This window comes from Lethenteron reissneri, chromosome 16 (assembly GCF_015708825.2).
Source record: "Lethenteron reissneri isolate LAM-NWPU_2019-01 chromosome 16, ASM1570882v1, whole genome shotgun sequence".
NCBI lineage: Eukaryota > Metazoa > Chordata > Hyperoartia > Petromyzontiformes > Petromyzontidae > Lethenteron > Lethenteron reissneri.
This window is the reverse complement of record NC_083794.1, coordinates 12,359,295-12,372,814: the sequence shown is the minus strand read 5'-3', so window position 1 is coordinate 12,372,814 and position 13,520 is coordinate 12,359,295. Positions and strand designations below refer to the sequence as shown.

Here is a 13,520-nt window from a genome sequence, read left to right as displayed (position 1 = left end):
CTGCTTTTGTTTTTATTTTAGCAACCTCCCCTCAGTACTGATAACACACTGAACACTTGAACACAAGCTTGTTGTGTACACAAAGGAATATTTGGAGAGCGAAAAAAACATTTTAACAGAAAAATGTAAGCATCAGCTCAACCTGCGGAAAGCCTTATTTATACGTCATTAAATTATGTTACAATTGAGCAGTGGACATGCAAGCAAACTCCGTCGGCATCATTAAGAGCGACGAATCCTCAGTAACGCGTGTTGTTCTGTGCTCGTACGGAAAAAGGGTTGTTTATTTATTCAGCTTTGAATTTCAAGGAATATGTGAGTGAAAAATGTTTTGCCTTTGGTGACATTTAAGGAAGAAGCGGCTAGTTGTTAGATTGGTGGTGCTAAAGAATTGGGGTTGCGTGACCCAAGGAAACGGGGTAAATATCACCTCACCTTTCAGAATGCATCATCCTTCTCTCTTGCATACTTAAAGGAGCTTTTTCTTTTAATCGCACTCTCACGTTTACAGATCACATGGCAAATTGCAGTCATCTTTTCAACAGCCGCATTTGATTATTTTTCCTGGGCTGTATATGTGATTAATTTGAGTGTGGTTTTCATAACTCGCTGCTTTTTACTTGCAATCTCTGGGATGGTTTCTTTCACCGTTTTACACGCGATAATAATTTGTAGTTTTCTTCGTCGCTTCAGTAAATTGAAAACTGCAATGCAGTGGGTGTGTTTATGCTGAACTGTCACGAGTTACTTTAACAATTATTAAAGCTGGAAATGTAAATGGCTCCATCGCATTGCCAACAGAGTAATTGCCAACAGTGTTTTGTTGAAACGATATGGAACATACCTGGGCTGGTCTTGGGTCGCAGGGTGGCAGCACGGTGGTAATGCTTGTGCCTCACAGTAAGAGAATCCTGGGTTCGATTCCCGATTTTGGAACCTTTCTGTGAGGAGTTTGTAAGTTCTTCCCCTGTTTTGTAATGATTTCGTCCGGTTTCACTGATTGTCTTCCATTGTTGCTATTGGCTAAACATTCCAAATGCTGGAAAATTCCTATCATGAAATAAAGGTGATGCGACCCAGTGAGGCTTTCTTCAGTAAATGAGTGTCAGAGTGATAATAGTACATTTTCCTTTGTTAAATAACCAGGCAGTGTGTGTGTTACTTTTACCTTATATTCATAAGAGGGGCATGTGCGTATTATGTATACACTTAATTTACGTGTGTATGTGTGTTTACACAGTTAAAAATTACACGTTCATGAGTATCATACCAGAGATTTCTGTGCATGTGGATGACCAGATTATACTTTATTTTTTCACTTAAGTGCTTGAGGTTTTTTTTCTGTTTGTTCTATGTGCCTTGAAGGAATATGTACATACTTAAATCTTGACTTAAAGCTTTCGTTACTGCAGGAATTCATATTCTTTGGGTCGCTTGTGTTGTAATCGAAATGTCGTAGTTTTCTGTTATTTTCTTTGAACCATCTACCTCACTTTACTGAAAGACCCAAAGAATATGTACACACTTGATAAGTTTTCAAAGTGTGTGCATTTGTCCTAGTTTGTATTGTCCAATGTTATGCTTGTGTACATGTCTCGATTTGAAAAGAAATGCCCTATGTTGTTGAAATCATTACATAAAATGTTTGTGTAAGATTTTACATAACATTTTACGTGAAGTTTATTTTCGTGATCATGAGTTGGTTGACAACAATCCTTCCCAGATATGTTATTTTCCAAACTCCCGGGATGAAATTCAGGTGGTTTCTTGAGTAAAAAAAAAACATATAATTTATGTTTGTATGCGATGTATGTATTGTCAAAAAATGTGACACGTGTCCAATAGAGTCTCACCCACTTATCGTAGAATACATTTTTTGAAAATGTGATAGAATATGCCCACCCTGAGTGAAAATTAAGCGATACCAAAGTAATTGGAGAAAGGCCTGAAGCTTGACTCATTTCGTTGCTCCCTCGACAGACATACTTATCAGCAATCCTCAGAGATATGCTAACCAACACTTAGCTCCCCTCCCTCCACCCATCCACCCACTCCCCTCATCCAACCCAAAACACCCCGAAGCTTCACGGCAAAACTCATCAAGCCAACCATTAAAATTTCAGGCCCATCTGGCGGTTGACATTTCCCACGCACTGAACTGGGTGCTGATTTTTTTTCATTTATTGGGGTGTGATTTACGTTGATAGCACCCGTAACAGCTTTCGCTCCTTTTTAGCACGCTCATTCAATCGCGTTTAGCCAGATGGCGATACGCAGGATAGGTGCTATTCCCTGTTTCAGTTGCTGTTTTATACCTTGTTTTGCTCTCCTTTTCTGGCCAAATGAATATGGGATAAACTGAGGCTTTTCTGGGTGAAATTACACCCTTGTCCAATTGCTTGAATCTGCATGCAATGATTATCCTGCTCCCAATTTAAATAGATTTGGAAGTTTGTGCATTCTCAGTGTTAATAACAAAGTTTTTGGTAGATATTTTTTGCTCATTTTTCAGGTAGTTGTAAACTTTTCTTTACACTTATTCTTGCAATGAATTGTTGTTAGTAATTTAATTTCAGTTTAACTTCAGGTACGTGGTATAATTAGAATGTAAAGCATTGATCTTTTTTTTCCCCAAGAAGATTGACAGTCTCAAACTAGAAGCACCTACTGTGCCTGTGGGATTTAAATGTGTACCTAGAGGCTCAATTAAACCTCACTTGTTTAATGTGCATTCTCAACCCATGCCTAATAACACTGCAGACACATTTGAGGATGCCACCTTGTATTTCCTCCCCGTCTTCTGCTTACCATTTGGTTGTAATAACCGATGCGTGTTTCTTGAAATGCATCCATTGCGACTGCAGTTATCTTTGGTTGTTATTTGCACATTCGGACGTTTTAGTTGTGGTGTGGTGCTACGCGGCACAGGGTGGAGCGCACAAACGGGACACAGCATTGTCAGGAAAAGACTACATAACAGAACTGACTGGACTTCGGAAGATGGAACACGACTCCGATCAGGAGCGCCTGCTCTCCTGCCTGGAGTCTCTGAGAGTGTCCCTCACCAGCAATCCTGTCAGGTGTGCCGTCACGGGAATGAGTGAATTTAATTTCGGGCTGAGGATGAGGGTGGAGGCAGTGGGGAGTCAAGGAAGGGCAGCCGCTGCCGCTGCTGCTGTTGTAGGGTTTGAGTTCATAAAGAGGCGAAAAAAATGAGAATCTGTGAAATCGCTGTTCTTATTGACATTGTGGCTGCAACTTTTGCTGGAGCTGAGGCAAAATTTATTTTTTATATCCAACAAATATTAAATTTTGAGCTCCAGTCCCAGGATTGTGACACTTCTGTGCAAAACGTACATTCAAATATTTACATTTTCCTGATGTATATTACACGTTACTTGCATCACAAAAAAGCTTTTTGAGATGCATATTTAACAAATCAATAAAAGCACCAATTTCTTTTAAAGTCTATATCATTTGTTTAATGTTATAATATTTTTCACAGCTGGGTGGAGCTTTTTGGTGATGAAGGACTAAAGATCCTTTTGGATATTCTACAAGACCTTCAGGAGAAACAAAGGTATCTCACTGTCACTTCATCTTGGTATAAGATTTTATCGTCTCATTTTGTGATGTATAAAAGTTTATCACCTTTTTGTTTTCATCTTCCATGAATACATTTATCGAGGTCACTGTTAGAGTGGTTCTCAGCAAGGTGTGCATTACATGTTATGTCCTTCAGATGCCTTTCTCAAGCAGACACTGGGAAGTGTTGCAGAGAAATTAAAGTGCGAGTGTTTTGTGTTTGTGCTCAGCCCGAATCACTTTGATTGGAAAATTCAGCTCGAGATCGTGCGTTGCCTGAGGGCCTTCATGAACAACAAGGTAAGCGTCGGGTGTCAACGGAGTGGGTTTTTTTTTTCATGACTAGCATACTTAAGCGCGAGATTTTTTCATGACTATAAAGTGAAATGTATACTTGGGGGGGGAGTATCATGTATATGTACGTTTAATTCCGTAATGAGTTAGAATCAGCACATTTTACTGAAAAGGATTTGATTCTGGGTACTCTAAATGGCTTATTCATATTGCACAATTACTTCAGACGTTTGTTTTCTAATGTGCACCAACGATTAGTCAGGGCATTCTCCCTTGGTATCCCCCTATATCCCAATTCCTGGTTTTTCCTGCCCTTCTCTCTCTTGTGGTGCACTGTTTTCCTGATCTGCCCATGTGGCCATTAACACCCAGCAAAAGTACTCCCCGCCCTACTCCCTTAGCACCCATCTAGTGTCCCAGATTCATTTGTATTCTGTGTCTCTCTTTCAAGCCTTGCTTTCTCATGGCCTCTGCTTTGTTGCCCTTCCCATGTACAGATGGGCCTGTGCGCCATGCCGGCTACGGTTAAGTGCAGGGGCTTTTACTATGAATAAATATATCACCGACATTGTTTTTGTTCCCCAACCCTTCTTTTGAAGGCCCTCTGCTCTCCACTGTCCATATTTTTCATCTGCCTGGCCTGTATGTTGTATTTCTGCCCTGGTAACAGGCAGGCACATGCACCATGCTGACCACAGTTAGGTGCCAGTGGTTTTTCAATGAAGGATAATCTGCCTGCCCTGCCCACCAGACTTGTGCCATTCACAGCCGCTGACTTTTGTAATGTGCGTGCTTGTGTTGGAGCATACACATTCAACTTTCTCAGTGTGTGTGGGGGGACTTGCGTGACGTGTACTTACGTACGTGTTTACATTGTGGTTTGACGTTATTAACACGAAAATGGTTGAACAATTAAAGTGACTGTAATAAATAATTCCTGGATAATAGATCGTGACATGCCCTGATTTATTATGGGCTGAAATGTTATTACGTGAACCCTTTGTTCCGGGGGTTTATTATGTCTTTCATTTGGGTTCATTGTTATATAGTGTTATCAGATTACCACCTGGGATACATTCATTTAAACAGGCCTGTATAATTTGATGAATCTATAGTGATCCTGATATGGTTTTGGTAAACTGCTGTTGTCGGAAAAGTGTTTATTTTTTTTACTATTTTACATTTTTGAGTAAAAAAAATCCCTTAATTGTACTTTTTAGCATGTATTTAATTAATATGTTTAATTAAATTAGCATTTTCATGTTTTTAATGTGAAGCTGATACTATAAGACTGTGTGTGTATATAGAAGAAAAGTTAAGTTGAACATGTGCAGGAACACGATGGCTTGTATTGAATAGCACAATATATTCTGCAATGCGTGAAATCACAAGGAAAATGTGAGTGACTTAAGGCCTCCATATAAATAAGTTTTGTGAACTGACAGACGGCACTCAAAAGATGTCATCGCACGTTGATGAACGTATATTTTGGGAGACAACTTTTTGAGGAAATAAATTCGTACAGAATTTATAGAGAATAAATAAATGTATTTCTTAAAAGCAACGGGCTGTTGTTAAATGGAAATGCATTATATAACCTACAAATGCAATTTATTCCAACTCTGCATGTGGCACACGTGACGTTTGTGGTTTCATCTTCACAAACGTATGTACGAGATTGCAGTGAATAAACATTAAAGGAAGATTTGTACCCCCTAGAATGTCTCTGATGCTAGTCTCAGAGACACCTGCTCTTCCTTGACACTTGAAAATGTTTAATTAATATGCCCGCTGTTCTTAATAAGTGAAGTGTGTAACGGCTCATGTCATTGCTAGCGTCCTTTTGAAATGTGATTATTTGCAGATTTTGGCTCATTAGGGAATAAAAAAAACTGATTCCTCCAATCAACTAAAGCTATTTCAGCATTCCAACAAAATGAGCATGTGTGGTTATGTAGACTACATTGCACTGCCATTATCTACTCTTTTTATGCATCTCTTGAAATACATTGGGGAAAGTGTCATGATAATACCATAGATTTTTTAAATCTATTTATTCAGAAACATCACTTGGATTTCTGATAAGCTGAATACCACTGATCATATAAGAATGAGACAGTGTACCCAAAACTTGAAAAATACAATTAAATAGATGACAGTCTTCGCATTTGTAATTTCCGCAACAGAAAAAAAATACTAAATATAATTGCATTTTAAAATATATGTACGTTCGTGGTACTGTCGAGGATTCATGGTTGTACTGCACAGCTCTCTGATGTATATTCAGTTCTGACCGTGTATTGTTCGGCATGACGACGATGCACATTGTTCCACGTGCTTGAGAGCTTGTTCTGGAACTGAAGCACAAAACGCCCGGACATCTTGCAGATCAGCAAGCGGTACAATCCGAAATCACATCGGAGCGCTTACATGTGTGTGCAGCAATCGCCCCGTGCTGTTTGCATCCTGAGTCGCATCACACGTGCGATCCTCATCGCTTGCTGTGCACAGGTGGGCCTGCGCGCCATGCTGGCCACCCACAACGGCGTGCTCTTGTTGGCGCGTGCCGTTGAGCCCCGGCACCCGTCTATGATGGTGGAGGCCGTGCGCTTGCTGTCTGCGCTCTCTATACTTGACGAGGACCATTTTGATGGCGCGAAGCCGTAAGTTGCTCATCTTGTGATGGGCCATTGTCGGTCGAATGGTGCATACCGTCTGTTGGCTGTATACCATGTTCGCACACACTCGCACATTGGTTTTGATTACACGTGACTAGGTTTTTACAGGCTGGTTGTACTTTATTGGAAAGTGACACTGCACCAAAGATATATTTTACTACATGCTGTATGATAGATGGAAGAAGTGCAATAGCACACCAGTTTTCAGTTTCATTGTCCTATATTTTAGCAAGCACTCCATTAGGGAGGCTTTAACTGCCGACGCTGGTATATTTTGAAATGTATTTTCATCTGGCTTTTTCCCGGTTTCCCACATTTTAAATATGCATTCTCGTTTTAAACAAATATAAAGGTTTCCCAAACAAATGGGCAATTTCACAAATGAATAAAACCTCAAAGTAAAAAATACACATTTTTCTGAGTAACACAAATGGGACGGAGTCATGGCCTTGCTAATGCGAGGCCATGTTGCTTGTTACAGAAGTTCACTATTCAAATCCAGTGGCTGAACATCTGTGAAAAAGAGTTTCGTAACTTATCGGATTCCTCCAGTCTAGATACAGATTCTGATAATGGCTGCCATGATTAATACTGCGTGTGTATGAACCGTAAAAACATGCGCCATCTGCTTCACAGTGGGGCTTTAAACAACACGTGATGTCATTCGATGGAGTAGGCCATCGTATGAACTAAATAAAAAATGCAACTATTTTTTATTTTACCAGGTAAGGCCCACTGAGCTATATAACTCTATTTCAGAAGCAGCCTGGCCATAAATGATAGCTCAACTAATTGGCTTACCATGTGCAAATTTATAGCAGCCAAAACTAAACGCTTGTTTATAAATAATTGAGGGAAAAGCTGAAGGACCACGGGTAGAGGGCCCACGGGTAGAACATGTACACTCCAAAGTCGGGATCAAATGCACGACCTTCTGCATACTAGGTGAGGTATTTAACATCTCGCCACTGTGGCGCTGCGTAATGGTCCACATTTTTTCCGCATTTGAAAATTGCCCGTAAATTTCTCGATCAGAATGTGCGGAGCAATTACAACTTGGCAGGACTTTCCTGAAAACATATCTTGAGACTAAGGGAGGCTTTCCTGTGTAAATAAGTGTAATGATTTCGATTTAAAGCTTTCGTGACTGCAGGGATTCATCTTCTTGGTTATTTCGGTAACGTCACGTAGAAGGGAAATATTATAATAATAAAATAATAATAATAAAACATAATAAAATAATTCTCACGACGTTTCGGCCACAATGCAAGCGGCCGCTCTCAGGTGAAGAACAGACCTGTCATTCAGACGCTGTCTTTCCGACAGACCTGTTCTTCAACTGAGGACGGCTGCTTGCGCTGTGGGCGAAACGTCGTGAGAATTATTTAATGTTTTATTTTTATTATTTTATTATTTCCCTTCTACATGACTTTACCGAAAGAACCAAGAAGATGAAGTGTAATGATAATGAAACGTGTTTAAAATTTTAAGGTGATTATAATAACAAAAAAAAACATTTGTATAAGAAATGATTTGATGGACGATGTTGAATGTACCATGGACATTCCGGCGTGTATTGAAAATGAAAATCAATCTGAATACGCATGACACCGTGGTGATTTATGAGCCTTTATCCTTTATCAAGAAAGTGGACAAATAGTTTATATCTGAATTACAAGTAAAAAAGCTGCTTCACCATCATATTAATAATTTGCCATATCTTTCAAGGCCTTTGAAATGTACATATTAAATTCTGGCTCTGCCCAATTGCATAGAAATTGATCAAATGAGAAAAAAAAAACCCATATATACCCAGCTTGAGATTTATCTCGTTTCTTTCAAAGGAAACATTTTCTTGGAGGGCAAAACACTTTCACAGGCAAGTCTTAGCCGAATGTTGAAGGTATCGGAAGAGACAAGACGTGGAAAATATGCTTATGTTTTTCCAAAAAATTCACAGGTTCGCAAAGACGCGAAGGGACTCCTGCTGTGATCAAAGTTTTAACTTGTATTTATCTTTAGGACGTGCCCTAGGTGCCCAAATTAATTTTCACGAGTTTTCCAAACTGAACTTTCACTTGTTTGAACCTTAGTGTGTGGTCTCAGCGGCTCATCAATTTTCCGGAGTTGTGATACGATTGATTTCCTGTCAATTAATGTACACTGTTAAGTAAAGTTAATTTTACATTCATTATACAACCGTTTTTGTATTTTCTTTGGCAATAACATTAAAGGTATCCGCTGAGATTGCATGTTGAAACAAGACACATGAATTGGCCAGCTTAGGTAATGAATAGTAAATAAAATGTCTGTATTATTCACTCTCACGACTCCTTTTCACGAGTGTCCTGCCAAGTGTTCAGTGGGGGTGGAGAGGGGTGGGTACACGACTTATAAGCATAGTTCCAACTGAGTAATTTGTGGTAATTTTTCGAATTTGGTAAATTGGTCCATGATGCCGGCAGACAATTGCCCCCTCTTGTGAATGACATAACAGGCTCTTTCACGAGCAATGTGAAGCAGACTGCATATTTTTAGGGTAAATACAGCTACAGGATTGTATGTGCGCATTTTGAACTTCTTTCACACCATACTTAGCCAACCGTGCAAATCGGAGATGTGGGGGAAGGATGGCAAACTAAACACGAAAAGCAGTTCTAAAGATAAAATAAATAAAGTGCATAGCTCTAGTGGGTTCCTAATATTGGAAGGAAGAGCATTCCAGACGGCCACAGAAGTGCATCTGAAAGCGTGCGATGCAGTGACTGCCTTTAACCAGGGCGGCCGTTGGAATTTGAACCATGAACCTTTGCAACAAGTGGCAAATGCACTGGGCGATGTCACCGCCTCAAAAATAACCGAACACAAATATTCAGTTTCTAGGAAAATACGATTTTCAAAATCATTGTAAATGTGTTAAGTCTGTTCTCCTGTTCAATTCAGTTTTCCGCCTGTACTTGAATTCGATTGAAAGCAAGTGTAGTAATAAGCAGGAATGTGTGAGAACAATTCGTTTTGATGTAGAAGCTTGGCATCCTCTCCAAATTAATGCTTGCTTAAGGATGCCGTAAACCACATTGTTACTTTACGGTTGAGAAAAGGAGAGGTTTTCCTCCTAACACCACGATACGTAGAGCTCCCTAGGCTCTGTCTACCCACCCTACAACCACCCTCTTCACACTCACGGCAGCAGCAGATTTAAGTGTGCTATTAGTCAAACAAATTAAAGAATCCAAGTAGTTATACAGCTTAGTAGTGCCATTTATTTTGAACCCTAACACTTTACAGAACCATTTGCAAAAGCATACTTCCTTGGATGTCTACACTTGCAAATTAAACACGGATTTGGGCGAATGTGCACCGAGCATTACAAGAAGAAACTTTATCATAAAGGAAGACACTGCCTGGCCCTCGGGCCAAAACGTGCACACTGCAACGGGCTAGATTATGTATGTGTGTGTTTTTTTTATATCTGTGTGTGTCTGGTTATGTGTGTGTGCTGCCGCTTGTCAGCTCCAGCCGAGTGCTGGATGCGCTTGCGGAATGCGCGGAGATCTGTGAGCAGGAGCGATTCCAACCCATCGTTGAAGGCCTGGATGTAAAGCAGAGTCTGCCACTTAAGGTGTGTTGGGAGAAAATATGCTTTTTTATGATTGTGTAGACAAGTAATTGCACGTAATTTTGTATAAATGGGGAGAGGACACATGGTTAGGAGCCTACTGAGTAATTTTTGTACTTTAATTGCAGTAAAATTGCATATTTAACATCCCGCTCACCGAAGATCACCCCTGATTTGTTACGAATTGAAATTCACCGATTGTTCTCTAAACTTGCTTAATTCCTCTCAGGAGTAGCTGCTCTCGTTTTAATATCAATGTTGGCCCGCTAATATCATGTCTACAAATGAAAGGGGTTCCACTGAGTAAATGTACATGACGCGTCGGTTGTGCTGCCACTCCATAATCCATGTTGGGAGGGACTAATGTGTGGAAAAATCAGCTCATGACTTCAAGTGCCAGATATTAGTGCTATCCAGTGTGCAATAGACTACTTGAGCTGTCCCGTTGGGTCTTTCGGTGATAATATAATTGTTGCAAAATGGGCTTCTTTGACTATTGCTTCCATTCCCTTTGCTCACATGAACCCTGTACCAAAAAAACCCCAAGGCAGGAGTGCACAACTGTTCTGGAGGGGCCACAGTGTTCTTAATTATTTAACCTAACCAAAATTTCAACTAATCATTTGATTAATTAGACCCTTTTTTCCCTCATTGTTTCAAGCTGTTAGGCGTGAATGGTTTAGCGGACTGGATTTGCAATTCAGAGTTCGTGGTTTTAAGAACAATGCTCATTGAAGCAATGGCCAAAGTTCTTAAAATAAACCCTCACTTACGTCCATCCAGCAGTTTAAATGGGTTACACCACAGTTAGTTGATTGGCAGGTCACATGCGTTGGGGTCAAGTGTGGGTACTCCTTCTTCTAAAGGAATCGCCTTATTCTCCCGGATTACGCATAAGCCTCCATTGGCCGCCCTGATAAAACGAACGCCTGTTGTCACCTGTGTTTGTGTGTGTGTGTGCAGATTGCTTGCTTGATTCTCATAAACGCTCTGGTGGAGACCCCGGAGGATCTAGAATTCAGGATTCATCTCCGTAACGAGTTCATGCGCAATGGCCTAGGCAAGGCGCTTACGGTACCCATGCACTGACATCTGCTTGAGCAATTTGTGATGATTTTGATTGTTGGAAACTACTGTAAAATGTTAACGCTCATTTATTTTTCATACTTTGTGTCGGTACTGTTTAGCTTATGACTCAAGTTTAATAAATGTATGTTCAATACTTTAAATGGAGATAATGTAATGACGATCAATTTAACGTGTTTTTAAATATTACCTCTCAATAATAAATAATACTAATGTACTACAATGTTAAGACTCCGCAGGCTTTCGTAAATGCCTAATTCCATCGGTCGAGGTGGATCAGCGAAAGAGCGATCGGCTCGGAACGAGAAGGTTACAAGTTCAAATACTGTTTTGGGGATTGACTCATCATCCTTTCGTGGTTAATAAAATTAGTACCACTTTGCAAGACAGTCAAGAGTGGTTGTCCTATGGATAGACTCGCCCATGCCATAAGAAGGAGGAATTTCGACCTTTGGCTCGGTGCTCTCAATAGATGATGTAGACTGCCTTCATTGCTTAATTGAGTAGAAATCAGTGTTGTCTTTGCCTTCGATTTACATACATATAAAAAAATATAAAAATCCTCAAACAGAATGACATTGACAGATAATGATATTTAGCGTGACAGTTGTAAAATGTGTTAAACAATTATTGGGTGACATATAAGCAATGTAGATGCGTGCAAGCTGGGGCACGCGTGTATCATGTCTGCTGTGCACTTGCCCTGCGACAGCACCTGAGGGAAATCCAAAACGAGCAGCTGGAGGTGCAGCTCCGCGTGTTTGACGAGGGCCGAGAGGGCGACTTCCAGGACTTCGCTCAGCGTCTGCAAGATATCCGTGGAGAGTTGGAATATCCTTCAATAACCATTATGTTGCTTTTTGAACCGTTGATTTGCTGCCAAATGTTTACGCGCAAATATGTTGTTTTTTTGCACAGAATCTGATTATTTTGCTGCAGTTGTGAGGTGCATGTGAAATGCATAATTAGATTTGTTTTCTTTAACCTTTGTCTGCACTGACATCAACGATGTGTACGCCTTCCTGTCCAACACGGTGAAGGATACCCAAGCTGAGCAGCCTTTCCTGTCCATAATGCAGCACTTGCTGCTCATTCGCAACGACTTCCTTGTCAGGTGCCGTCCACTTACGTACCCATACTCTGCTGCTGCCCTCTTTATATTTTCATGTGCCTTGTTTTTGTTCTCTTGGCCCAATGCCAATGTCACCATCAGCACCCTTACCTGCCAATGTGGCATTTCTTTTCACACTGGCAGCGCTACCTTTTATTAATCTGCAGGAACAGCTGAAAATATTCTGCAGCTACAGCATACTGTGGCTCGTAAGTTAATTAAGGAATCGCCACAAAGGTGTAAGACCAATGTGTAAACTCTACTAAATTGATAAATATAAACAGTTCGACTTGGCAGATGATTTCTTGCTGCCTGACTGCACATGCCCTTTATCCTAGAGACATGAAGAGGGGATTGTCCTTTGGGGCTCGCGATCTGGTAAAACAAGGGTTAAAAGATGGCCAAATGCCAGCATCTGTTTATCACAGATGCAATGGTGCAGCGAGCATGACGAAATCCTTTTGGGTACCACTGATCTGCTTCCTTATTTTATTTCCATGGCCATTTAATTAAAGTAAACAAATTGAAGCTTTGTGGAAGAATTTTGGTGCCAGGCTTATTTTCCATAAATTCCTGCATGCTGTACCTAATCGTGAGGCTTATCCCGGTCATTAACACCGGCTGCTAGCTATGTGATGAGCAGCGCTCAGCGGTGCTTGTCCAAGCCAGCGCTGTGCCGTCATTCTGGATTTTTATTGTAGCCCTGGGGCCCGGCAAACAGACCAGGGGAATGGACGGGCTTTGGGAAAGAGACGCGCCGGCAAGTTGACAGGCTCTCACTGCTGCTGCCAGCAGATTTAGATTTACAGGGTAATCGAGAAATGCATTATAAATGAGGCTTTTTTTTTTACTTGGGTGCTTTGAGCATCGGCTAGGGAAATGTTTGTCCACGTTGTACGAAGGGCTTGCGCATGCAAAGGATTGTAGTCGGCGTTCTCATGGCACTGCCGTACAAGACTCCTAGGAAGGAAAACATTACGACCTTTGTAGTTTGAATTTTAATCACCTGCGCTCCTCGAGTTATTGGGTTGCACTGGTTTTTACTACACGACTTAGAAGGTGGCAAATAATAGAAGGTGGCAAATAATTGAACACTTCGATGCCGCAGATTTCCGATGTTTGCTTGGATTGTGCCACGTTCTAGATT

General features: G+C 40.7%; 1 protein-coding gene across 3 annotated transcripts in view; it reads left to right on the top strand.

Moving 5' to 3' along the window:
• LOC133342998 (protein diaphanous homolog 1-like) overlaps positions 1 to 13,520 on the top strand; it is a 233,676-nt gene that overhangs the window by 126,150 nt on the left and 94,006 nt on the right. For all 3 annotated transcript variants that reach the window (XM_061552421.1, XM_061552420.1, XM_061552419.1), the window contains 8 exons: positions 2,929 to 3,080; positions 3,506 to 3,580; positions 3,816 to 3,885; positions 6,391 to 6,542; positions 10,071 to 10,179; positions 11,140 to 11,250; positions 11,975 to 12,093; positions 12,260 to 12,376. In XM_061552421.1, coding sequence (XP_061408405.1) covers positions 2,929 to 3,080; positions 3,506 to 3,580; positions 3,816 to 3,885; positions 6,391 to 6,542; positions 10,071 to 10,179; positions 11,140 to 11,250; positions 11,975 to 12,093; positions 12,260 to 12,376 — 905 coding nt within the window. The remainder of the gene's footprint in view (positions 1 to 2,928; positions 3,081 to 3,505; positions 3,581 to 3,815; positions 3,886 to 6,390; positions 6,543 to 10,070; positions 10,180 to 11,139; positions 11,251 to 11,974; positions 12,094 to 12,259; positions 12,377 to 13,520) is intronic.